Source organism: Colobus angolensis, unplaced genomic scaffold (genome assembly GCF_000951035.1).
Source record: "Colobus angolensis palliatus isolate OR3802 unplaced genomic scaffold, Cang.pa_1.0 Scaffold325, whole genome shotgun sequence".
Taxonomy (NCBI): Eukaryota; Metazoa; Chordata; class Mammalia; order Primates; family Cercopithecidae; genus Colobus; species Colobus angolensis.
Window position 1 is genome coordinate 285,211 of NW_012116544.1, and position 20,362 is coordinate 305,572.

The 20,362-nt window shown below is 49.2% G+C and overlaps 1 protein-coding gene across 1 annotated transcript; it reads left to right on the forward strand.

Annotated features, from left to right (window-relative positions):
• Positions 1-1,315: 1,315 nt before the first annotated feature.
• Positions 1,316-19,617, forward strand: BTNL9 (butyrophilin-like 9). Its single transcript, XM_011951718.1, has 11 exons — positions 1,316-1,521; positions 6,470-6,601; positions 8,370-8,714; positions 10,467-10,748; positions 12,460-12,579; positions 12,766-12,798; positions 13,541-13,561; positions 14,749-14,769; positions 14,997-15,023; positions 17,377-17,403; positions 18,284-19,617. Exons 2-11 carry the CDS (start codon positions 6,493-6,495, stop codon positions 18,907-18,909), a joined length of 1,611 nt encoding a protein of 536 aa, XP_011807108.1. The 5' UTR covers positions 1,316-1,521; positions 6,470-6,492; the 3' UTR covers positions 18,910-19,617.
• The last annotated feature ends 745 nt before the right edge of the window (positions 19,618-20,362 follow it).

The following is a 20,362-nucleotide window of genomic DNA, read 5'->3' on the forward strand; positions in this document are numbered from 1 at the left end:
GACAGTCACCTCCAGGTCCATGGCTGTAGCTCGCTGGCTCCTGTCTCCCTCCCATGTAGAGCCCTGCTGCCTGCACAGGCCCCTCTCCAAACACAGGCACTTCTGGGAGTCCCTGCAGTGTCCTGCTGAGGCAGAAAAATTAAAAATACATATGCATTCATTCACTCTAAGAAAAGTAACAGGCAAGGCAAGGGTTAAAAAGAAAAGAACACTTTTTCCTCTGCCTAGCAAGCTCACTTCAAGGACGGTTATAAGATAACACTGTCCAGAAAGCCAAGGCCAAAGGAATGGGCTCCAGACACCCCCTGCCCCACTTCCAGAGCAAGGTTGAAGGAAAAAGAAAGGCAAATTCTTTTACTGTTCCTCTTTCCCCTGGCTTCTTCAGTGTGATCGTGTTTTACGAATGTCTGTATTTAGTCAGTTCTTGTTTTTCTTTCAATGCAGCTACAAGGCCACCGGCTACGCAAGGCCACAAGTTATGCTGTGCTATAGATGATGTGACGTATGATTAACTGTTGTTTTGTTTATTGTAAGTCCACTGACAAATACTCGACTTTGTCTTTGTTTAGGGCTCAGCTTTTTGGACGTGAGTCCACTGAGCCGGTGTGTACCTAAAATAAACAATCCTCCTGTTTTTCACGTCCGTCTCTCCGGTCCTCAGTTTACCACAATACTGCATGTGTTTGAGCTGCTCGTGCCTCAGCTCTGGCCTGTTCCCTGGAGGGGATGTCAGTGTGGGCTGCAGCTGGGTGGCTAGTGCCTCAGTCCACTTATGCCCAAGTCGCACCATGGCCTACAGTAAGATGGGGTGGGCTGGGGTGGGGTAGTGCTTGCTTCTTCTTTTTTGAGCTCTGCTCCACTAGAGAAATCCCAATCTAGCACCCCCTGCATTTCCAAGCGGCACGTGAGCAGGTTTTGCAGGCTGCACCAACAGCAATGCCCCCAGGAGTTACTCCTTATTGACCTTGCCCTGAGGAGAAGGTTATGGTGGGTTAAAAACTGGGCATCAGCCCCTTCCTCATGCTTAGTTAGTGGAGTTTACAGTCTACTCTCTTTCACTGTTCGGGGACTGCCACCCTGTCTCCCGCAGGAGTCCCAGCTTCACCGGCACAAAGACCCGGCACCCAGCTGGAGCCCTTTCTCCCCACTTTGAGCCTCTGCAGCTGTCACTGTCTACAAAGCTCTCAGATACCTTTCCCCTCCTTCTGTGACCCTGGAGAGACATTTTATATGGGAATTCAAGATTTTTCTCAGAGACAGGATGTGATGACTTCCTTGTTTTGTTCTATCCACCTTGGTTTTCATAGCAAAGGGCAGAGCAAACAGCATATATCTTTGGGAGGAAGATGGATAAATAATTCTCCCACATACCTTGGCCTCTGGAGCTCAGCTGCCAGTCCACGTCTACGGAATCTTAGCATCTAGGACCAAGACACTTCACAGCAATCATCACCCTTTGCAGAGGCAGTGAGATCACCAGGACTCATCTACCATTGCAGACGTTTTGCTGCTACCTGACAGGTAAGTGGCTCATTCTCAACAGCTGCCTACACCTCCACTTTTCAGAAATGGCAATCAGAAAATGAAGGTGGGAGGCTTTGGGAGGGCATACAATTAGTGGCAGCATTTTATTATCTGAGCTTGGCTGCAGCATGGGACGTTCCAAGTGTGGCCAAGAGGAGATGTCCATGCCTGTTTAGGTAGGTCCCATCTCAGGAGGCAGGATCCTGATACATCCCATTGCCCCTCACCAGATGAAAAACATTTCAAGCCTCATGGCAGTTCCCTTGTTGGGGCAGTCCATCTTCCATAGAGACTAAGAAGGTGGAAATCCTCTTGTGGACCTGTTGAAATCGAACCAGTGCAGGCAGTGGGCACTAGCTGGGGTCTGCCGGTGGCAAGGGCATTGCAGGGGTGCCAGGGAGGCCAGTGGGAGAGGGCCAAGGCCCCACTGACACCTGGGGACTTGCAGCTGGGGGAGTGGAGGATAGAAGACAGGCAAAATTCACCAGTTCCACAGCTTACAGAAGTAGCAAAGCAAAGACTATACTTTCAGGGATAATTTCTGTACTTTATTACTGTAGAAGTTTTCTGCTCTGGGACTCCATAGTCTCCTCACACACATGCAGGGCAAAAAATGCCTCCTGTGTTTGGGAGAGCAAGTGACACGGCATTTATTAATAAAAATGGATTTTCCTCCCGGGTTTCCTAATGTGGTCATGTAAGTGTTAAACGTAGTCTTAAAATTATGTTGGGGAATCCCCAACGTCTTACTCTACCCCGTAGAGACCCTGGGACCGCTCAGGGCAACACCAACAGCTACATGGCAGGCGAGGGAGTCCTGTGGGAGGATGTGGCCTTTGGACACTGCCAGGTTCGGAGATGTCCTTGGGAGATTTACCTTTTTGTCAGGAAGACAGTGTTAAGTTCAGGCAAATAATTATATGTGTGGACAGAATCTGAAATACACCAGTATAGTAAGTAAGAGAGAGATTGTGAATGTGTAATGCAAACGGAAAAGCAGGTTTTATTTTGTTAAGTTAATCACCAGGGAATCAGCTGAGGCTCTTTCTAATGCTCTTTTTCTCTAATCTTGCTTTGCTGAAAGTTGCAGAAAAGGACGTGTGTAGAGAAAAATGGGACATTTCAGGGTGGATCAGAGGACATCAATCCGTAGTGATTCACGTGAGTTTGTCAGGTGGAAGCAGTGATTTTTAAGAGTCACTGATTAAAAACAAACATTCCAAAGTGTATTAGGGAGATGCTGTTTATTTGTGAATCAAAAAGCTTTTTTCTCAGTCTCTTAAATTACGGTTTTCATGTAATAAGAATGATTTATATTTTTAGTTAAAAGTTGTTTTCCTTTCAAATACAGACCTTTTAAAAAGACTTAGCTTGAGTAAGTACCTTTCATTCGAAGCTTTTCTTGTGCCTAATCTTCGGAAATCCAGAATACTATTCGACAGAAATTATGTTTTCAACTTGCCTTTGACATCTGTCCCACTGCATTTTGCTTTAAAGTTCTTCATTTAACAATAAATTATCTAAAAAAAAAACAAAAAAAACAGTAGCAAAGCAAAAAGTACTCATCTTTAAAGACAGACTCAAGACGGAGGGACCGGAAATCAAAATAATGTCAGGGTTGTTTAGGAATTGCAGGTGCAGGAGGAGAGAACAGGAATGGGGTGGGCTGGGGGCAGTGAGAGAGCAAGAAGAAAAAAATAAAAATAAAAAGAGAAGGAGAAGAAAGAAATGGGCTTTTGCTGGGTGCAGGTGGTGACATTTCTCAGGACACTTATTTCTCCCTGTGCCTTCTGGAGGGAGCAGCCCGTGGCTCCTGGAGGACAAGGAGCAGGTGCGCACCGCTGGAGCTCAGCTGCAGCTGGAGGATCCCTTGGTGGTCCTTGCGCACACCGGATTTCGATCTCCCCCATGCGTCCAGTCCCTTACTCCTTCCCCAGGCAAAAACGCCTCACCAGGAATAGAACCTGAAATCAATTTACACTGTAATCAAAATAGCAGAGAGTGGAAAGTGTTTCCTTCAAGGAGGGGACTTGAACTTCAAGTACAGATTGCACATCCTCGATCCTTAACTGGAGAGTGAGGTCAGAAAGGGCGGACTCGGGGCAGCAAACAGGGAGGAGGGTGCTGTTCAGTAGTCGCTGATTTTTTCCTTCAGGAATTTGCCAGACCATCTCTCTCTGACTAAAGGCTTTCAAGATGATACCCTTGAGTGCTGGGAGCAAAGGGACCAGGTACATGTCCCTCCTGGCTGAGAAGATGCTCTTGACAAAGTCTTAGGGAGACCTCAGTTTTAAGTTGTTTTATCTGGCAGTGGGATTTTAAAGTTTTTATTCATTAGTTGGTTGGTTGGTTGGTTTTGTGGCTGGCACCCTGTGAGCCGGTCGCTTCTTCAGTGTCTCTGTGTGATGGCAGGTTAGGGTGAGTGTTTGGTCTGTGGCCAGCTGGTTCCTCAGACGGTCATGGTTTTGGGTAACAGGAATGACTGAAGGGTGTTCCCAGACACACGACACAGCTGGTGACGAATCTGAATTCGAGAAGCACAGAGCGTGGCTCTGGAACCGGACAGTGGGGATGGAACCCCCTCCACCTCTCACCCACTGTGGGTCAGAGCAAGTCACTCAGCTCCCCGGCCTCCGTTTCCTTAGCTATGATTTGGACCTATTAGTAATGATAATAATAAAAATATTAATAATACTTGAGGTATAGATAAGTGCCTGATAGATAGGAAGTACCCAATGCATGTTTGTTTTTATTACCATGAGCACGTGTGTGTGTGTGTGTGTGTGTCTGTGTGTGTGTCTACAATCCTCCTCCCCTGAAGCATCCATGATGGAAATCACACGGGTGTATCACAACAGAGAACGGAGGTCCCTCTAGCACTTCCATGGTTCTGGAACATCCTGCCCCAATCCCCTGTCCCCGGGAGGTGGCAGCCTGCCCCCAGCCCAGGGAAATTGGAACCAGTGTTCCTCTGCGAGGAGGCCAGCTATGGGACCTGTCTCACGCCCCATTACTACCTTATGAGGGGACCTGTGTCACAACCTAACACAACCTCGACTAATTCCCCAGAACCCAGCCCACCTAGATGGATGCACAAACACACTCTGAGCCCCGCTTGGTTTTGGAAGGCACTAGCTGGACACTGACATGCCCCTCCTGGCTTTGCTGTCATAGGGCTCTAACCTGTGTCTAGAATCCAGAAGAAAAGACTGAAGCATAAAGGAAAAGAGAAAGGAACAGAAGAGAGGGTGAGAAGCTGCACAGCCAGTGTAGACCCCTTTGCGAGAACCCTTCCTTGCAGCTTCCCCACCTGTCACAGAGAGGCTTCCACCAGTAGCCACCGAGGGTGAGAGTCCGGACTGTCCAGCCAGAGCCTGGACCTTGCCCAAGGCCTCTGCCCATGTCATTGTGTGAATCGGATTCCAATAACTGAGAGCTGTCAACACGGCCCCGCCTCAGGGGGACCCCACCTCCTGTCCTTGAGACCTTCTTGAAACACACCTGGAGCTGTCCCAACCTGTCCTCTGTTTGTCCCCTCAATTTCAGCTCTAGGAGACAGGGCCATCAGCCCAGGAGCCTCACGGGCCACCCCTCTTCCCTTGTATTCCTGCCTACCCGGGTCCCTCCCAGCCTAAGGGTCCCTGGGAAGCCTCTACCACCTCATTAACTCACCCTGCACACCCCCGTGATCCTTTGGCCACTACACGGCCCAGCAGCTTTGAAAGTCCTTCCTTCACACCTGCTGGTGGCGTTGCTGACAGCGTGGCCCGTGTCTTGCAGCCACAGGACACCAGAAACACCTGCCATGCCAAGGTGTAAGAAGAAAGGCCAAGCCATGGGGGCAGATGGGGAGACAGAGAGGGCTGGACAGAGGAGCCCACCATGGCCTTCCCCAACAAGGGCACTGTGATACAGTGAAAGACAAGGGGTGCAGTCCCCGGATGAAGACAGTGTGTGGACATTTGCAAGGCAGAGGGGAAGGGGGTGCTGACTTTGATTTCAAGAGCTCCCAGCAACCCATGGGAGTGGGCACTGGTTTCTTCCATGGTTCAGGCAGAGATTTAGGTCCAGCCAATTACAAAATCTGCCTAAAATCTTGCACAATTAAATGCAAGAGAAATATGGAGAGTTTTGTGTATCTCCAGACTCACTGGCTGCAACACACTCTCTGGCCTTGAGTCATTAGTGGCGCCCAAGGGAGCAGAGCATCAAGAGTGAGGGGGCAGCCCTCGCCTGGGCTGGGTCTGGGCCTCCTGGGTCACAGATGAGGAAGGGGTGGCTAGATGGGATGACTCCATCACTGTGGCCCCCAAGATGCTCTCGACAGAGACAGTTACCAGCTCACCTCCTGAAGGCACAACTCAAGGTCCCAGGCCTGGAGGAAAGTGTCCCAGGATGACGCTGGGGCTGGCAGGCAGCCACCTGCATGCACTCCACTTCTGAGAGAGCAGAACTCTGTGTTTGTTCCTCTGTGTTGTGGACCCAGTGTTCCAGACCAAAGGGAAGTGGGACGAAGGTTGGGTTGGTGGTGGTGAGGCAGGGAGAATGAAAATGCATCTGAGATCTTCAGAGATTGCCCTTTGTTCGAGCAAAGTTGCTAAGCCCAGAAACGTGGCAGGGGGGCACTAAGCCCCCACACATTGTGTGACTCTATTCCTGTCTCTAAACAATAAGCACAGAAGCTGCTTCCTCTGGGACCCTTCAGCCTTGTCCCCTTACAGCTCTGTGAACCTGAGCAAGGCCAGGGATGCCATTAACAGTGTCCCCTGGAAAAATTAGAAGCAGCTCTCACATCCGGCTAAAGAAGTCAAGCACTGAGGCTTGTCAGGAATTTAAGAGCAAGACAAAAATAACTGAGGTCACAACTGACTTCAGGTCTGATGGAGTGAGTTCCAGCTCCCCCCACCTCTGCACATCGCTCCAGCATCCCTTTGTCCCTCTCCAGGTGGCCCCCACTGCTGACGAGAGATGGTGGATTTCCCAGTCTCCCCGGACTTCTTGAAGCCAGTATCTCTGACCAGCAGTCTAGTCTTCCTCATGCACCTCCTCCTCCTTTCGCCTGGGGAGCCCAACTCAGGTATTGTGTCTGATCCGCAGCCCAGCCAGCCAGGACATGAATGCCACCCCTCCTGCCAGGTGCTCCCCAGGGATAAGATCTTAGAACAGACCAGGGAGTGCCAGATGCTAAAATACAAAAAGGACTTCCATCCTGGTTGTTAAAGAAACACTACGCCTGAGCATTATCCAGCCTGTAGTGTTCCTCCACCGTCTCTCCAGCTCCCACTGCCTCTTGCACACTTCCCAGCACTCCGAAATCCGCAGGCATAGCAGGGAGCCGAGTGAGAGGGTGCCAGGAAACTCATTGGCCTGTGTTTGTGCTGAACCCATTGATACACGTTTTTAACTTTACCTCTTGCAAATCTTCTCTTATGAAAGATGTAGCCAACAGAGGGTGTAAACTAATAATTCAAAGGTGATTTCCTAATTTCCTGGACTGGAAACCAGGAATACTGGGGTGACCGCAGCATAGCCCAGGTCTTCAGCTCTCTGTAGTCAAGGGAGGGGTGTGGATGTGGCATAAATGGCTGTCCATTTATGTGACCATGGCTGAGAGAAAGAGAGAGAGGGGGGATGGGAGAGAGAGAGAGAGAGAGACAGAGAGGGAGAGAGATTTGTGTCCAAAGACTTTGGGAGCACAGCTAAGAGCAATGATTTGTTCCCAGAAAGCTGAGGAGAGCCATAGAGAGGGAATATAGTTTGAGCAGAGGCTTGCAGGATGTACATTCTCCAGGAAGATGACAGGTAGGGGATAAGCTGAGGTAGGGTGTGCCCAGGGAAACAGCCAGACATCGGTGTGTGGAGGGACAGCTGGAGAGAACTTGGAGAGGGAAACTTGTCAGAAGGGTATTGGATATTCACCCAGCCGGCAATGAGGGGCCTACAAAGGAAGGTCCCTACATTTCCTGTGGGCCAAGTGCGGGACAGGGGGGTCCATGACAAGAGAGCTTTGGGATGCTTTCAGCTGAACTTGGAAAGAAAGGAGAGGAGAGGTACAGAGGCCAGAGAGAAGAGGGAGTGCCTGTGGGGTGGCAGGAAACTGTGCATGTGGAAGACCTGCGCAGGAACAGTGACCCTCATGGGAACTGCAGACCAGACCAGACCAAAGGGAGCAGAAAGGTCCCATAAAGAAGCCTTCAAAGAGGAGGGTGATCAAACGAAAGAGCCCAACAAATAAGTCTCAACGGAAGGATTTGGTTGACCTTTTGATAAGAAAACCTGTGGAGCAGGGAACCCTCGTAGATGATTTTTGATATCCTTTGTAGAACCTGTACATGTGAATTATTTTTTAAACTCGGAAAATCAGACAAACAAAAATAAGAAAATATCTATTCTCATCATGCAGAAATTACCACCATCAGCAATTTGGTGTCTCCTTTCAGATATTTTTCTCTGCATATTTATGCAAATACATGTTTTTACTTAAGATAATATTGTACAGATTATTTTGAAACTTGCTTTTTGGATCAAAGATTCCATTTTACTTCATGCTTTGGTCATATTTACATAATTGTCCCCAAAATAACATTTGTACCTGATTGGATGAAACCAGTTACCAGCTCAGCACCACAAATCTGGTTGTGATGTCATCTGTGTATTTGTTTAATTGTGCACTCACATTTTTTCAAAAAATTACTTGTTCAAGGATCCAGGCCAGTTGTCCTGTAGGGGATCTCACTTTTCTTGTTTGCATGGCTTGCTGTAGATTCCTCAGCTGTAAAGGGGTGTGATAACTTTTTTATAATTGGATGAGGGTTGCTTTTGCTTGTTCTGATTTGTCATCCTAGAGGTCAAGGTGGTAGGCCCTGAGTATCCCATCCTGGCTCTCGTCGGGGAGGAGGTGGAGCTCCCGTGCCACCTATGGCCACAGCTGGATGCCCAGCACATGGAGATCCGCTGGTTCCGGAGCCACACCTCAGACGTGGTGCACCTGTACCAGGAGCAGCAGGAGCTCCCTGGCAGGCAGATGGAGGCGTTCCGGAACAGGACCAAGTTGGTCAAGGACTACATCGCCTACGGCAGCGTGATCCTGCAGCTTCACAGCGTCGTCCCCTCCGACGAGGGCATGTATGGCTGCCGCTTCCTCTCCAACAACTTCTCTGGCGAAGCTCTCTGGGAACTGGAGGTAGCAGGTGCGTGGACTGACCTAAGGCCCTGCAGGGGAGAGGGAGACACAAGTGCTTTGCCCGAGTAAAGGTAGAGTCACAGAGAATGGAAGAATGTTGGTAATTTTTAAAAACATAAAAGCTGATGGATAGGTCCATTCTCAAATGAACAAACAAAACAAACAGTTCACCAAAACATACACAAACAGCCCTTAAACATATGAAAAGGCTGGGCACAGTGGCTCAAGCCTTGAGCGCAGGCTTAATCCCAGCACTTTGCGAGACCGAGGCAAGCAGGTCACTCGAGCCCCAGAGTTCGAGACCAGCCCGGGCAACAAAGGGAGACCCCATCTCTTAGCCAGGTGTGGTGGTGCGTGCCTGTAGTCCCAGCTACTCAGGGGGGCAAGGTGGAAGGATCTGGCTGCAGTGAGCTTCACTTGCCACTGCACTCCAGCCTGGGCGACAACTGTCTCAAAAAATATATATGTATATGATATATGTTGTATATCATATATATTTATATATAATATATCATCTATTTATTTATATATCATATTATATATTATGTAATATTTATAAATTATAAAATTTATGCATATATAAAATATAAAATGTTATATATTATATATAATATATTATGAGTAACAAAATTACTCATAGGGAGAGAAAGGCAAATCAAAGCTACATCAAAATGCAATTTATTTTTAACTGTCAGACTAGCAAAATTTCAAAAGCTCTTCCACGTGCTGTTGATAGAGCTACGGAGAAGCAAGCTCTCCTGTACCATGTTAGTGGAATTCAAAGTTGGAAAGCTCCAGAACAGGGGAATTTGGCAACACTTAAGAGGACTAGCTGTGTGTCTACCCTCTGACACAGCAATCCCACCTCCAGGAACTTACGCCACCTCCGACCCCTCCAATATGAGAAAAGCATATGTATGAGTTTAATCTTTGTAAAACTTTTTAAAAACAATTGCAAAATAGTGGAAACTACCTAAATATCTAAGCATAAAAGCTGAGTATGCTCTATCCACCCAATGGAGTAATCTATATGATGTAGTATGCATCTGAAACAATGATGAGGTGGTCTCTGAATGGATGCAGAGTGATTTCTAGTGTTGTTAAGAGAGAAAATTAAAATGCAAGGTTCAATAATATATACTTGCATGTGTAAGAAAGAAGGAGAAACATTGCAAAAAGGAACATGGGAAGGATAAACAAGAAATTAATGAAATTGGTTACCTAGGGTGAGGTGTGATGACATGGAAAGGATGGAGTTTTTTTTCCTGATATACATTTCTATACAGCATTGGCATTTAAACCACATTAATGTTTTGCATACTCAAAATATAATGCTAGTTCCACAAGGATGGAGAGATAAAGGAGTGTGTATGATGCAGGCACTGGAGCTCTGGGGGGATTCAAGAAAAAGAGAAGAGTCACAACTCTAATGTATTAGAATTTAGGGTGGTGCTATTCTTCATTCTAGGAAACTGTCCCTTGCCTAATATGATTAAATGCCAGGAGTCCTTCCCCCCCCCAATGACCCCTTTCACATTTCCAAATGTCCCTCAGGGGTATTATTGTCCCTACATGCTACCACTGACTTAGACTGTTATTTCCAGTCCATGGGTGGGGAGCTGCAAGCCCACACATGTCTTAATAGCAGCCACACTTCATAATGCTTTATGGTGACTACAAATGGTGAACAGTGGCATGAACTTTATGCGTGATTTCTCGGAAGGACCCTGATCTTTCCCACTCCTCCTGCCTCCGCCAGGGCTGGGCTCAGACCCTCACCTCTCCCTTGAGGGCTTCAAGGAAGGAGGCATTCAGCTGAGGCTCAGATCCAGTGGCTGGTATCCCAAGCCTAAGGCTCAGTGGAGAGACCACCAGGGACAGTGCCTGCCTCCCGAGTTTGAAGCCATCGTCTGGGATACCCAGGGCCTGTTCAGTCTGGAAACATCTGTGGTTGTCCGAGAGGGAGCCTTCAGCAATGTGTCCCTCTCCATCCAGAATCTCCTCTTGAACCAGAAGAAAGAGTTCGTGGTCCAGATAGCAGGTCAGTGGTTGTCAGCTCACACCCGTCTTCCTAGTCCTCACGTCTACATACACATTGGCCCAAAGGCAGTCTATAAAGACACAATGGTATTGCGCCTGTCTGCGTATAGGGTGTGTTGGCCTTGACACCTGAAAAGTCAGTAACTTGGATATTAGGAACACACTAAGAACACTGCTGAGACCCCAAACAGTCAGTGAGGGAGGCCCCAGAGAGCCCACCTTTCTGTGCCTAAGGCCACACACTAAAACCCAAAACTCTGCTCATCAGAGGCCATCATGGGAGCCAATAGATTCATCATGCTATCTCCCAAACAGTATTTATTGAGTTTCCGCAATGTGACCCCAGTCCCTACCCTCACGTCCCATGCCAGTGGAAGATACAGACAATAAGCAAAAGAAGTGCATCTTGTCACATCAAGTTAGAAGGTGGTAGGTGCGGCCGGGCACAGTGGCTCACACCTGTAATCTCAGCACTTTGGGAGGCCAAGGCGGGTGGATCATGAGGTCAGGGGTTCAAGACCAGCCTGGCCAAGATGCTGAAACCGCATCTCTACTGAAAATACAAAAATTAGCTGGGCGTGGTGGCAGGCGCCTGTAATCCCAGCTACTTGGGAGGCTGAAGCAGGAAAACCGCTTGAACCCGAGGGGCAGAGGTTGCAGTGAGCTGAGATCTGGGCGACAGAGTGAGACTCTGTCTCAAAAAAAAAAAAAAAAAAAAAAAAAAAGAAGGTGGTAGGTACTGTAGAGAAAAATGAATGAAGCAGGCCGAAAGTAGTGGGGCCTTACGCTTAGTGAGAGAAAGGCAAATCAAGGCTATGTTAAAATGCAATTTTTTTTTTAACTGTCAGACACAAAATTTCAAAAGCTCTTCCACGGGCTGTTGATGGAGCTACGGAGAAGCAAGCTCTCTTGTACCATGTTATTGGAATTCAAAGTTGGAATTCAGACATGGTGAATACACTTACGCCCCTGAATTGTACACTTAAAAACGGTTAAGATGGGAAATGTTACGTATATTTTACTACAATAAAAAAAGAATATTTTTTAAAGATCTGAGATCAAAGAACCATTTTCTAATAATTAGACGACAGACAAAAAGTTACGCTAATTAAACTGCCGCAGCGTTTGTGAAAGGCCAATGCGTTCTGCACTGGCTGGTGCTGTAGGCGCTGCCTCCGGCCTCGTCCGGCCTCGGGGCGGGTCCTCCCTGGGGAGCCGGGAGGGAGGTGGGAGCTCGAGGCCACGCGCAGGTGGTTTCGTTCTCACTTCTTCCAAAAGCGTGGTAAGAACCAAGGTAGAAGCCGAATGTTTGCAAACAAGCGAGGAGACGAGTTGTGGACTAGACTGCGCGGGCGCAGAGCAGGAGCCCTCTGCACGTGCAGCGCCTGCCAAGCCCCGAGGACCCTCCCGCCTTCTGACGTGGGGCAAGAGTGGGAAGGAGCCGAGCGAGGGCAGCGCGTGGCCGCAGAAGCCTTGAGCGGGACTGGGGCGCCGGTTCCCTCCCGCACACGCTGCAGCTCGCCCTGGCCCCGTCCGCAGAGCGCGCTCGGCTCCCACCTCCAGAGCTCCGGGCGGCCGCCCCACGCGCATTTCACCCACGGCTGCCCGCGAAGGTCCCTCGGGAGGTTTTCCGGCGCGCAGCGGGCAGGCCGGGCTTGTGTCTCGGTGTTCAGTGGCGCCTGAATCGAGACAGCTCCGGGGGTGTTTTGCAGACGTGTTTTCCCCCGGAGCCTCTCCGTGGAAGGGCGCTTTCGTCGGGGCCCTGGCGGCGCTGCTGGCGGTCCTCGCGGGGCTGGCGCTGGGCGTCCTCCAGCAGCGGCGGAGATGCCAAGGTACCTGCGCGGGGCCGCCCGCCCCTGCGGGCTGTGCTCGGGGGCAGTGGGGCGGGGAGGGGCGCCCGGCCGGTCCTGGACCCCGGGGCCACGGGGGCGCCTCCTCCCAGGACGCGGCGCGGGAAGGGGGCCTGGAAAGAGCGGGGGGCGCACACTCAGCCCTCTCCCCTCCCGTTTTCCCTTCAGAAAAGCTGAAGAAGGAGGCCGAGAAGAGAGAAGGTGAGCGGGGACAGGGCGCTCTGCACCCACCTCCCGAAGTGCCGACCCGCAGTACAGTAAATCCAAGGCTCTGGACCCCATGACAAGGGTTTGTTCCAGCGCAAGGTGTCAGGGCGGCCCCCGGGAACGGCGATCAGCGCCCTCGGTGGGGAAAAGGGAAGATTGTTCACAGGGGCAAAAGCGGAGGTGCTGAACAGTTGCATCCTCCACACAGAGGTTAGTGTACGGTGCCAGGGTTGATTGGCTGCTGTTGATTACACCCTCGGAGCTCGCTTAACATTGCACTGTACAGAGGGAGCAGTGACCGGGGTCTCTGCTGCCAGCGTCATTGCGTCCAGGTTTTCATGAAGCACAGGGAGTCGGGCTGATGGGTAACACCTCAACACAAGGTCAGGAAGCAGCGGTCAGGCACCAGAGAAAACAGCCGTGGTATGTGACGCAGTGTCCAGGGCTTAATGTTTCCCCTGGGCATAGTAAATTTGGAAGGCTCCGACATTTATTTTCACACTAGCAGGAGGGAGGGCGCTGGGTCACCCTCCTATGGAGAAGGGGAGCCAAGGGTGGGCACTTCCCCATCCCCTGCCTGGAGCCTCACTGTCCAGCCCAGCTGGGCCCCCAGACCACCGGGGGAGGGAGTGCCACATCGGAGGTGTGGCCTCAGTGTTCATCCATCTGTTCTGTCTGCCTCATTCCCCAATCTGAGAGCCTTTCTTCTTTTTTTTTTTTTTCTCTCTCTCTCTAGGGAAACTCACTGCAGAGCTGGGTAAGTTCTGGGTGCAGGGCCATAGGGCTGCCTGTCAGCCAGTGGGGTGGACCCCTGTGCCTGTGCAGTGGGAGGAGAGGCTCCCTTTGGACAGAGTCGGCTGGCAACTGTCTAATTCTAGACCATCCCTGTGAGCCTCCACCTCTTCTCTTGCTACGGGGCTGAAAGGGTGGCTGCCTGCCGCTGTGCAGCTGCCTGAGACCCTCTGGACAGACCCTGCCAACTCCTCCCCTGCAAATTAGACAATTCAGTTAAAATTCCGTCATAAAACGTTTACTGTCTCGGTTCATCTTCCTAAAATATCCTTCTCTTTTTAATGCAAATGGCACTAGGAAGGGTGACACCTTTAATTTGCACCAAAATGGGAATAATTTCTCAGATTCACTTTTCTCCCCAGAGGGACTCAGAGATGTGAAACCGTGGAATGTGTCTCTGCAGAGAGGAAGAGAGAGTGAACCCAAGGGAGGGGGAATGGAGGAAAACGCCATTATGGTGTTGGGGTTGGGGTGCGATTCAGATGAAACTGTAAGGTTGGGGAAGGTTGTCTTGCCGTCTACATAGTCCTTCAAGGGGAATGAAAAAAAATAGCCCTAATAAGTCATTCACACTATAGTCTGAATTGTAAGTGATAACACTATAGTACAAATGCCTCTACCAGGAGCATTTACCTTTGAAAGAGCTTGACACTGGGTGGACAGATCAAAGGAATGCATTTTTAGTAGCAAAATGTTGGCGTCCTTGGTATTTGGTCAGGGGAAATAATTGGGTGTGATGTCCTTCCAGTCCTTTAAATAACGTACCCAGTAAGTGACCCTGAGGCTCACATAGGCTGCGCTCAGTGCCTGAACTTACGTAGGAGCTCTGCCCCCAGGAAGCTTGTGATTTCAGACAGAAGGAACAACCTGAACTCTGGGAAGAGGCATGTCAGTACTAAGATCTGGTTCCCCTTCTAGGCCCTGTGCAGATTTCTACCTTTGAGCTAAGATAGGATGAGGCATAAGAGTCCTGCAAGTGGGCCTCCTTTTTGAGGGCAATGAAGGGGCAAAGATGAAGCTGCGGGGGAAAAAAAAAAGAAGCTATGATTAGCAATGGCTTAAGACTGAGGAAGCTCTTCCCAGTGGCCTGTCTTGGGAAGATGGTTCCACCCATCTGCAGGCTTATGTTTTCTTTGTGTGTTCTGCTTGCAGAGAAGCTTCAGAAAGAGCTTGGTAAGTGACCCTCTTAGAAATATTTCTCTTTATTCATCATTTTGCATCTGGTTCCCGATATATCTTCTCATCTTTCAACCAGGTATGATGCTCAGGCAGGACCCCTGCTGGCGGTGTGGGTGGCGGGAGAGAGGAGAGGAGACGCGGTGGGTGCAAGATGCGATGTGTGAGCAGGGAAGCTTGGGGTCCTGATGTGCTAATTTCCTGTTTTCCCTTGGTTGCTTCAGACTGGAGACGGGCTGAAGGCCAGGCTGGTGAGTGGAATCCATCTCTCTCTGACTCTTCCTCATTTATGTCTGAGCACCCTGGTCCAACTCACCCTGATGAACCTATTGGGCTTCATTCTGGTTGCATTCCGCGGCCTCACACAGCGTGTGTTAATCTATGTCACTGGGTACAGGTTATACTCTGTCCTGAGGACTAAGTGTACTGCAAACCACTAGTTCCAATCCTGGTTACATATCAGAGTTACCTTGACTCCTGGTGCCCATCCTCCAAGACAGACTCATGGTTCTGGCGTGAGTGTGTTGCTGTACATGTAAATACTTCTCTGTATACCTCCCTCTATTCACCCATAATACAGACAGTCTAATGTATATAGTTTGTATATATTCTTGCAAAATGTGAATATCGATTTATGCATATGCATCTTAGTTCATGTAAGTGACATTTATGGTTCTGTGCTGTTCCTTGCTTTTCTCATGTTCACCATGCTTTAATGTCCATCGCTGCCACTCGTGTGTATTCAGTCTGTTTTTCCTCCTTGCCACAGAGTGCTTCATTTTAGCCAGCCACCCTCCTGGGGAAGGTATCCAGGCTGCCTCTAACTCCACAACAACACTGAATGCATAGTCTCAAACGCATTGCCTTATGGCCCTGTGTGGAGATCTCTCTGGGGTCTATAACTAGGAGGGGGATTGCTGGCCCATGGTGGGTGTGTCCCATGGGGTAAGGGGATACTGGGATGCCCTGAAGGCAGCGTCATCATCCTGCCACCAGCCATGCAGGGACATTCCATGTGCCCACATCTCACTTGAGCCAGCTTTCTAAGTTTGCCAGTCAATGGGGATAAGTGATGGCTCATGGTTCTTTAGGTTTGCACACCTGTGAATGCTGAGAAGATTGAGCATCTCCGTATATGCTAGTAGGTTCGAGAGCTTCCTCTACTGAAAACTGCCAGTTCGTATCATTGACCCATTTTGCTTTTGGGATTGCTGTCTTTTATTACTAACAGGAATATTATATGTCTGTGTGTGTGTGTGTGTGTGTGTGTGTGTATGTGTGTGTATGTGAGAGAGAGAGAGAGATTAATCCTTCGTGGGTAAACATTGTGAATTCCTTCTTCTGTTGTGCCATCTGCCATTAGCTGTGTCCATAGTTCCCCTTATTGAAAAGGAATTATTAATTTTGATAAAATGTAATCCATCACCTTTTTACCTTATGGTTTGTATTTCTGAAGTTTTATTGAAGAAAACCTTCCTCACACTGAGGTCACAAAGATATTCTCTTACACTTTCTTCTATTTCTTTTTTTTTATGTAACTACAAAAACCTTTCTACTATCTTTATATTTGATCTTTAATCCATCTAAAATTTGCCATTTTATGAGGTGTTGGGTGAGAATCCTGTGATTTTTTTCCATATAGTGAGTTGGGCTTACCAACGCCATTTACTCCACCATTACAGGGTTGCCACTGATGTGGGGAACCACCTTTGATGCACATTGGATTCCTGTCTCTATATGAGTTTGTCCATTGGCCACCTATTACATCATTGTTTTTACTGCTATGGCTTTTGTAGTATCTGAAAGTACAAGTTTTCCTTCTCCATTTCCACTTCCTTTTTTAAAGTGAATGAACCTCTTTAAAATATAAATTTTAGGACAAATTCATAAATCTCCCCAAATAATCCAAAAAGGAGTTTTACATAGGATTGCTTTGAACTTACAGATAAACTTAAGGAAAATCGACATCTTTGTAGAATTGAGATATTCCACACAAGAGCTATTGTGTTTAAAGCTTCACCAGTTATCCTGACACAAAACTGGGGCAACAAAGCCTTGCTGTAAATATCTGGAACTCTGAGAATGTCTTGTGTTGCTTTTGCTTTTGCGACTTGGTGATATCTTGGTTGCAAAACAAAACAAGATAAAACACAACAGAAATCCACTCAGATCGATTCACATTAAGAATGGAGGCATGTCACGAAAAGACAGGACATCTAGAGGGCATCTTTGGGATCTGTCAGGCTCAGCTGGTCCTCCTGGGCACAGCCTGGCCAGAGTCTGAGGCTCCACTTCTGTGTCTCAGGGCATCCAGGCTGCTTATAGAGTCTCTTCACCTACATGCTCCATTCTCCTGCTTTTTCCAGCAGAATTTCAGCCTGCATGTAGCTCTGGTATCAATGACACAGGCCTCTACTCGATCTAAAATTTCTCAGGAAAATACATGGTGAACGCCAAGACCAGCCTGAATTCAAACCTGTTGTCATGGTGGGAATGGGGTCATTCACGCTGCATGCATCCCTCATGTATCTGGAGCCTTTGCTAAGGTTCCAGAGTTACTGACTGAGATTTCTGACCTTTTTCTCCTTCTCTGTTTGGTTTCAGAGTGGAGAGCAGCCCAAAAATATGCAGGTAACTGAAGCCAGGAAACTGATTTGTGTTTTGGGTTGGCTGGATCTTAAAACAGAAGGGAGGTGGGGAGATCTGAGGTTACAGGTCGGGGCTTTCTGGGAGCCAAGTATGGGGCCTGCACACACAGACACACACGCACACTTGCAAACACGCCACACGACACATATGCCTGCATGTGTATGCACACACACGCGTGGTTGCATGCACACGCACGTGAGCACACACACGCACACGTGAGCTCCCAAACACATCCCTCCTCGGGGTTACACTAGGTTTGTTTCCATCTGGCTCGGGGCTATTTGCAGGCGAGAGTGCAGAGTTTATAAGCAACCTCCCAGAACCTCTGACAGAAGGGGTCCCCTAGGTTCCCATCTGTCAGATGGGATGGGGTGTTGAAATGTGGGGCACTGGACTAGATGATCTCAAAGGTCCTTTTAAAATCCTTTTTAAAACTTTCTGAAGGACTGTATGTAAAAAAAAAAAAAAAAAAAATCCAAAAACTTCTGTAAAATGACGCTTAGGACTCTCCTGATTATGTCAAGGTCACACAGGTTGGTGCCACCAGCAGGAACTAGAAACAGCCCATAGGTCCTTCCCCTTGACGAGGACATGGCCCCATTCCCACCAGCCTACTTCCTTGCTATCTCTGGTATGGAATTCAAGAAAGGGCAGGATTCCTTGTCACTATCAAACACGCAGGAGTGACTTACAACGTGTCACTTCAGTCCTGGGGAGGGGGTTTGCAGGGGTGAGGGTCGCAGTAAGGGGTTCATTTCACTGATTATTCCACCAAGAGAAACTAGAGGTTTGTCCGTCTTGGGGAAGAGACGGACGGCCCCAGACCGTCCTGGGCGGGCACTAACGCTGCGGCTCTGCGCAGTGGATGTGACTCTGGATGCGGCCTCCGCGCACCCTAGCCTGGAAGTGTCGGAGGATAGCAAGAGCGTGTCTTCCCGCCGGGCGCCGCCAGGCCCGGGGCTTAACGACCCGCAGCGGTTCTCGGAGCAGACGTGCGCGCTGAGCCTGGAGCGATTCTCCGCGGGCCGCCACTACTGGGAGGTGCACGTGGGCCGCCGCAGCCGCTGGTTCCTGGGCGCCTGCCTGGCCGCGGTGCCGCGCGCGGGGCCTGTGCGCCTGAGCCCGGCGACTGGCTACTGGGTGCTGGGGCTGTGGAACGGCTGCGAGTACTTCGTCCTGGCTCCGCACCGCGTCGCGCTCACCCTGCGCGTGCCTCCACGGCGCCTGGGCGTCTTCCTGGACTGCGAGGCGGGAAAGCTGTCCTTCTTCAACGTGTCCGACGGCTCCCACATCTTCACCTTCCACGACACCTTCTCGGACGCGCTGTGTGCCTACTTCAGGCCCAGGGCCCACGACGGCGGCGAACGTCCGGATCCCCTGACCATCTGTCCGCTGCAGGTTAGAGGGACGTGCGTCCCCGAAGAGAACGACAGTGACACCTGGCTGCAGCCCTATGAGTCCGCTGACCCCGCCCTGGACTGGTGGTGAGGCGCCCTCGTGGCCGCAGGACTGGCCTGGGAGGCTCCCTGGATCCCAGGCCCGCGCTTTGCTCTCCTGCTCCGTCTGAAGTGAGCAGGTGCACCAGCCAAAATGTCAGCCAGGGGGACAAAGAGGGGGACCTTTGCCTACGTAGATGCGTATGTGTAATGCGATTTTCTTCAAGGAAAGGAGACAAGTCCAAAACTCGTATGTGGATTGTGGGACTGAGCGAATGAGTACAAAGACATCCATGTCACCGAGAGCCGGGGCTGCCTACGGTGGGCGGTGGGAAAGAAGCCAGCGTGGAAGAAAGAAGGGAGAAAGCTTTGGTGACTGCATTAGAGGGATCAGTTAATTTGTATCGTTTTATATTTTTTGTATATGTTTGCTAGCTCTAAAAAAGCCGAGACGCAATGACACTTCGTAAGCAATGAGTTCACCTAAGTAAGCCTCAGATCCTAGTTTTAAATAGCATTTCCCATTAAAATGAAGTTGAAGAAACAGCTGCTTCTGGGGCTGGGGCAAAAATTTCAAGGTGAGCCTGAAGCATTGTGTGTGGTAAAGTAAAATAAGGGCTCAAAACGTGACGGCAACATGGCAAAAGGGTAGAGGCGCCAGGTTGAAGGGACCTCACTGACCAATTGTGGGACAATTTGAACATCAGGATGAATAATGACAGGAGAGATGATAACATACTGAGTAAAAACATAATCCATGAGTTCATGCTGATTCTCAAATTTCTTTTTAAAAAGAAGAAACAGGAAGGTTTCTTTTAGAGGTGAAATCTAATTACTGGTGAGAGTCTTTTGGAGAACAGGGTATTTTCAGTCTCAAAGCAGTGACCTTATACACTACTTATAAATTTGAAAGGGGAAATTTACAAATGGAAATTTACTTTACAATGGAGAGGTCTGCCAGGTCATCCAAGTGATTAAATTTAACACCATCAGTGATGGCACCAAGGACATCATTAGTTTGACAATTGGGGAAAATGAAACACGAACAGAATATCACTGGAGAAGTGTTCTTCACCCCCTACCCCCAAGAGAGTCTCTCTGTCGGCCAGGCTGGGGTGCAGCCTCAACCTCCTGAGCCCAAGTGATCCTCCCACCTCCGCACACAACACCATGCCCAGCTAATTTTAAATTTGTTATGGAGACGGGGTCTCACTTTGTTACCCAGGCTGGTCTCAAACTCCTCACTCAAGCAATCCTCCCACCTGGGCCTCCCCAAATGCTGGGTGTACAGGCATGAGCCACTGTGCCCGGCTTCATTTTCAGAGTGAAGCATCTGTACTGTGGCTATGTAGGAGAGTATTCTTGTTCTTAGCAAACATACTGAAGTTTTTTAGACATAAATTACCACAGTGTCTGCCACTGAATTTCCAGTGACTAAGTGGAAAAATATAAAACATATTAATATAAAGAAAGAGACAAGTCAAATGTAGCAAAATGACAACACT

What these genes read in the sequence shown, in the direction of transcription:
- BTNL9 (XM_011951718.1), top strand. Translation starts at nt 6,493, where the DNA reads ATGGTGGATTTCCCAGTCTCCCCGGACTTCTTGAAGCCAGTATCTCTG. An exon ending in GAAGCTTCAGAAAGAGCTTG is followed by an intron (nt 14,770 to 14,996) that starts GTAAGTGACCCT and finishes TGGTTGCTTCAG; the next exon opens with ACTGGAGACGGGCTGAAGGC. An exon ending in AGCAGCCCAAAAATATGCAG is followed by an intron (nt 17,404 to 18,283) that starts GTAACTGAAGCC and finishes GGCTCTGCGCAG; the next exon opens with TGGATGTGACTCTGGATGCG.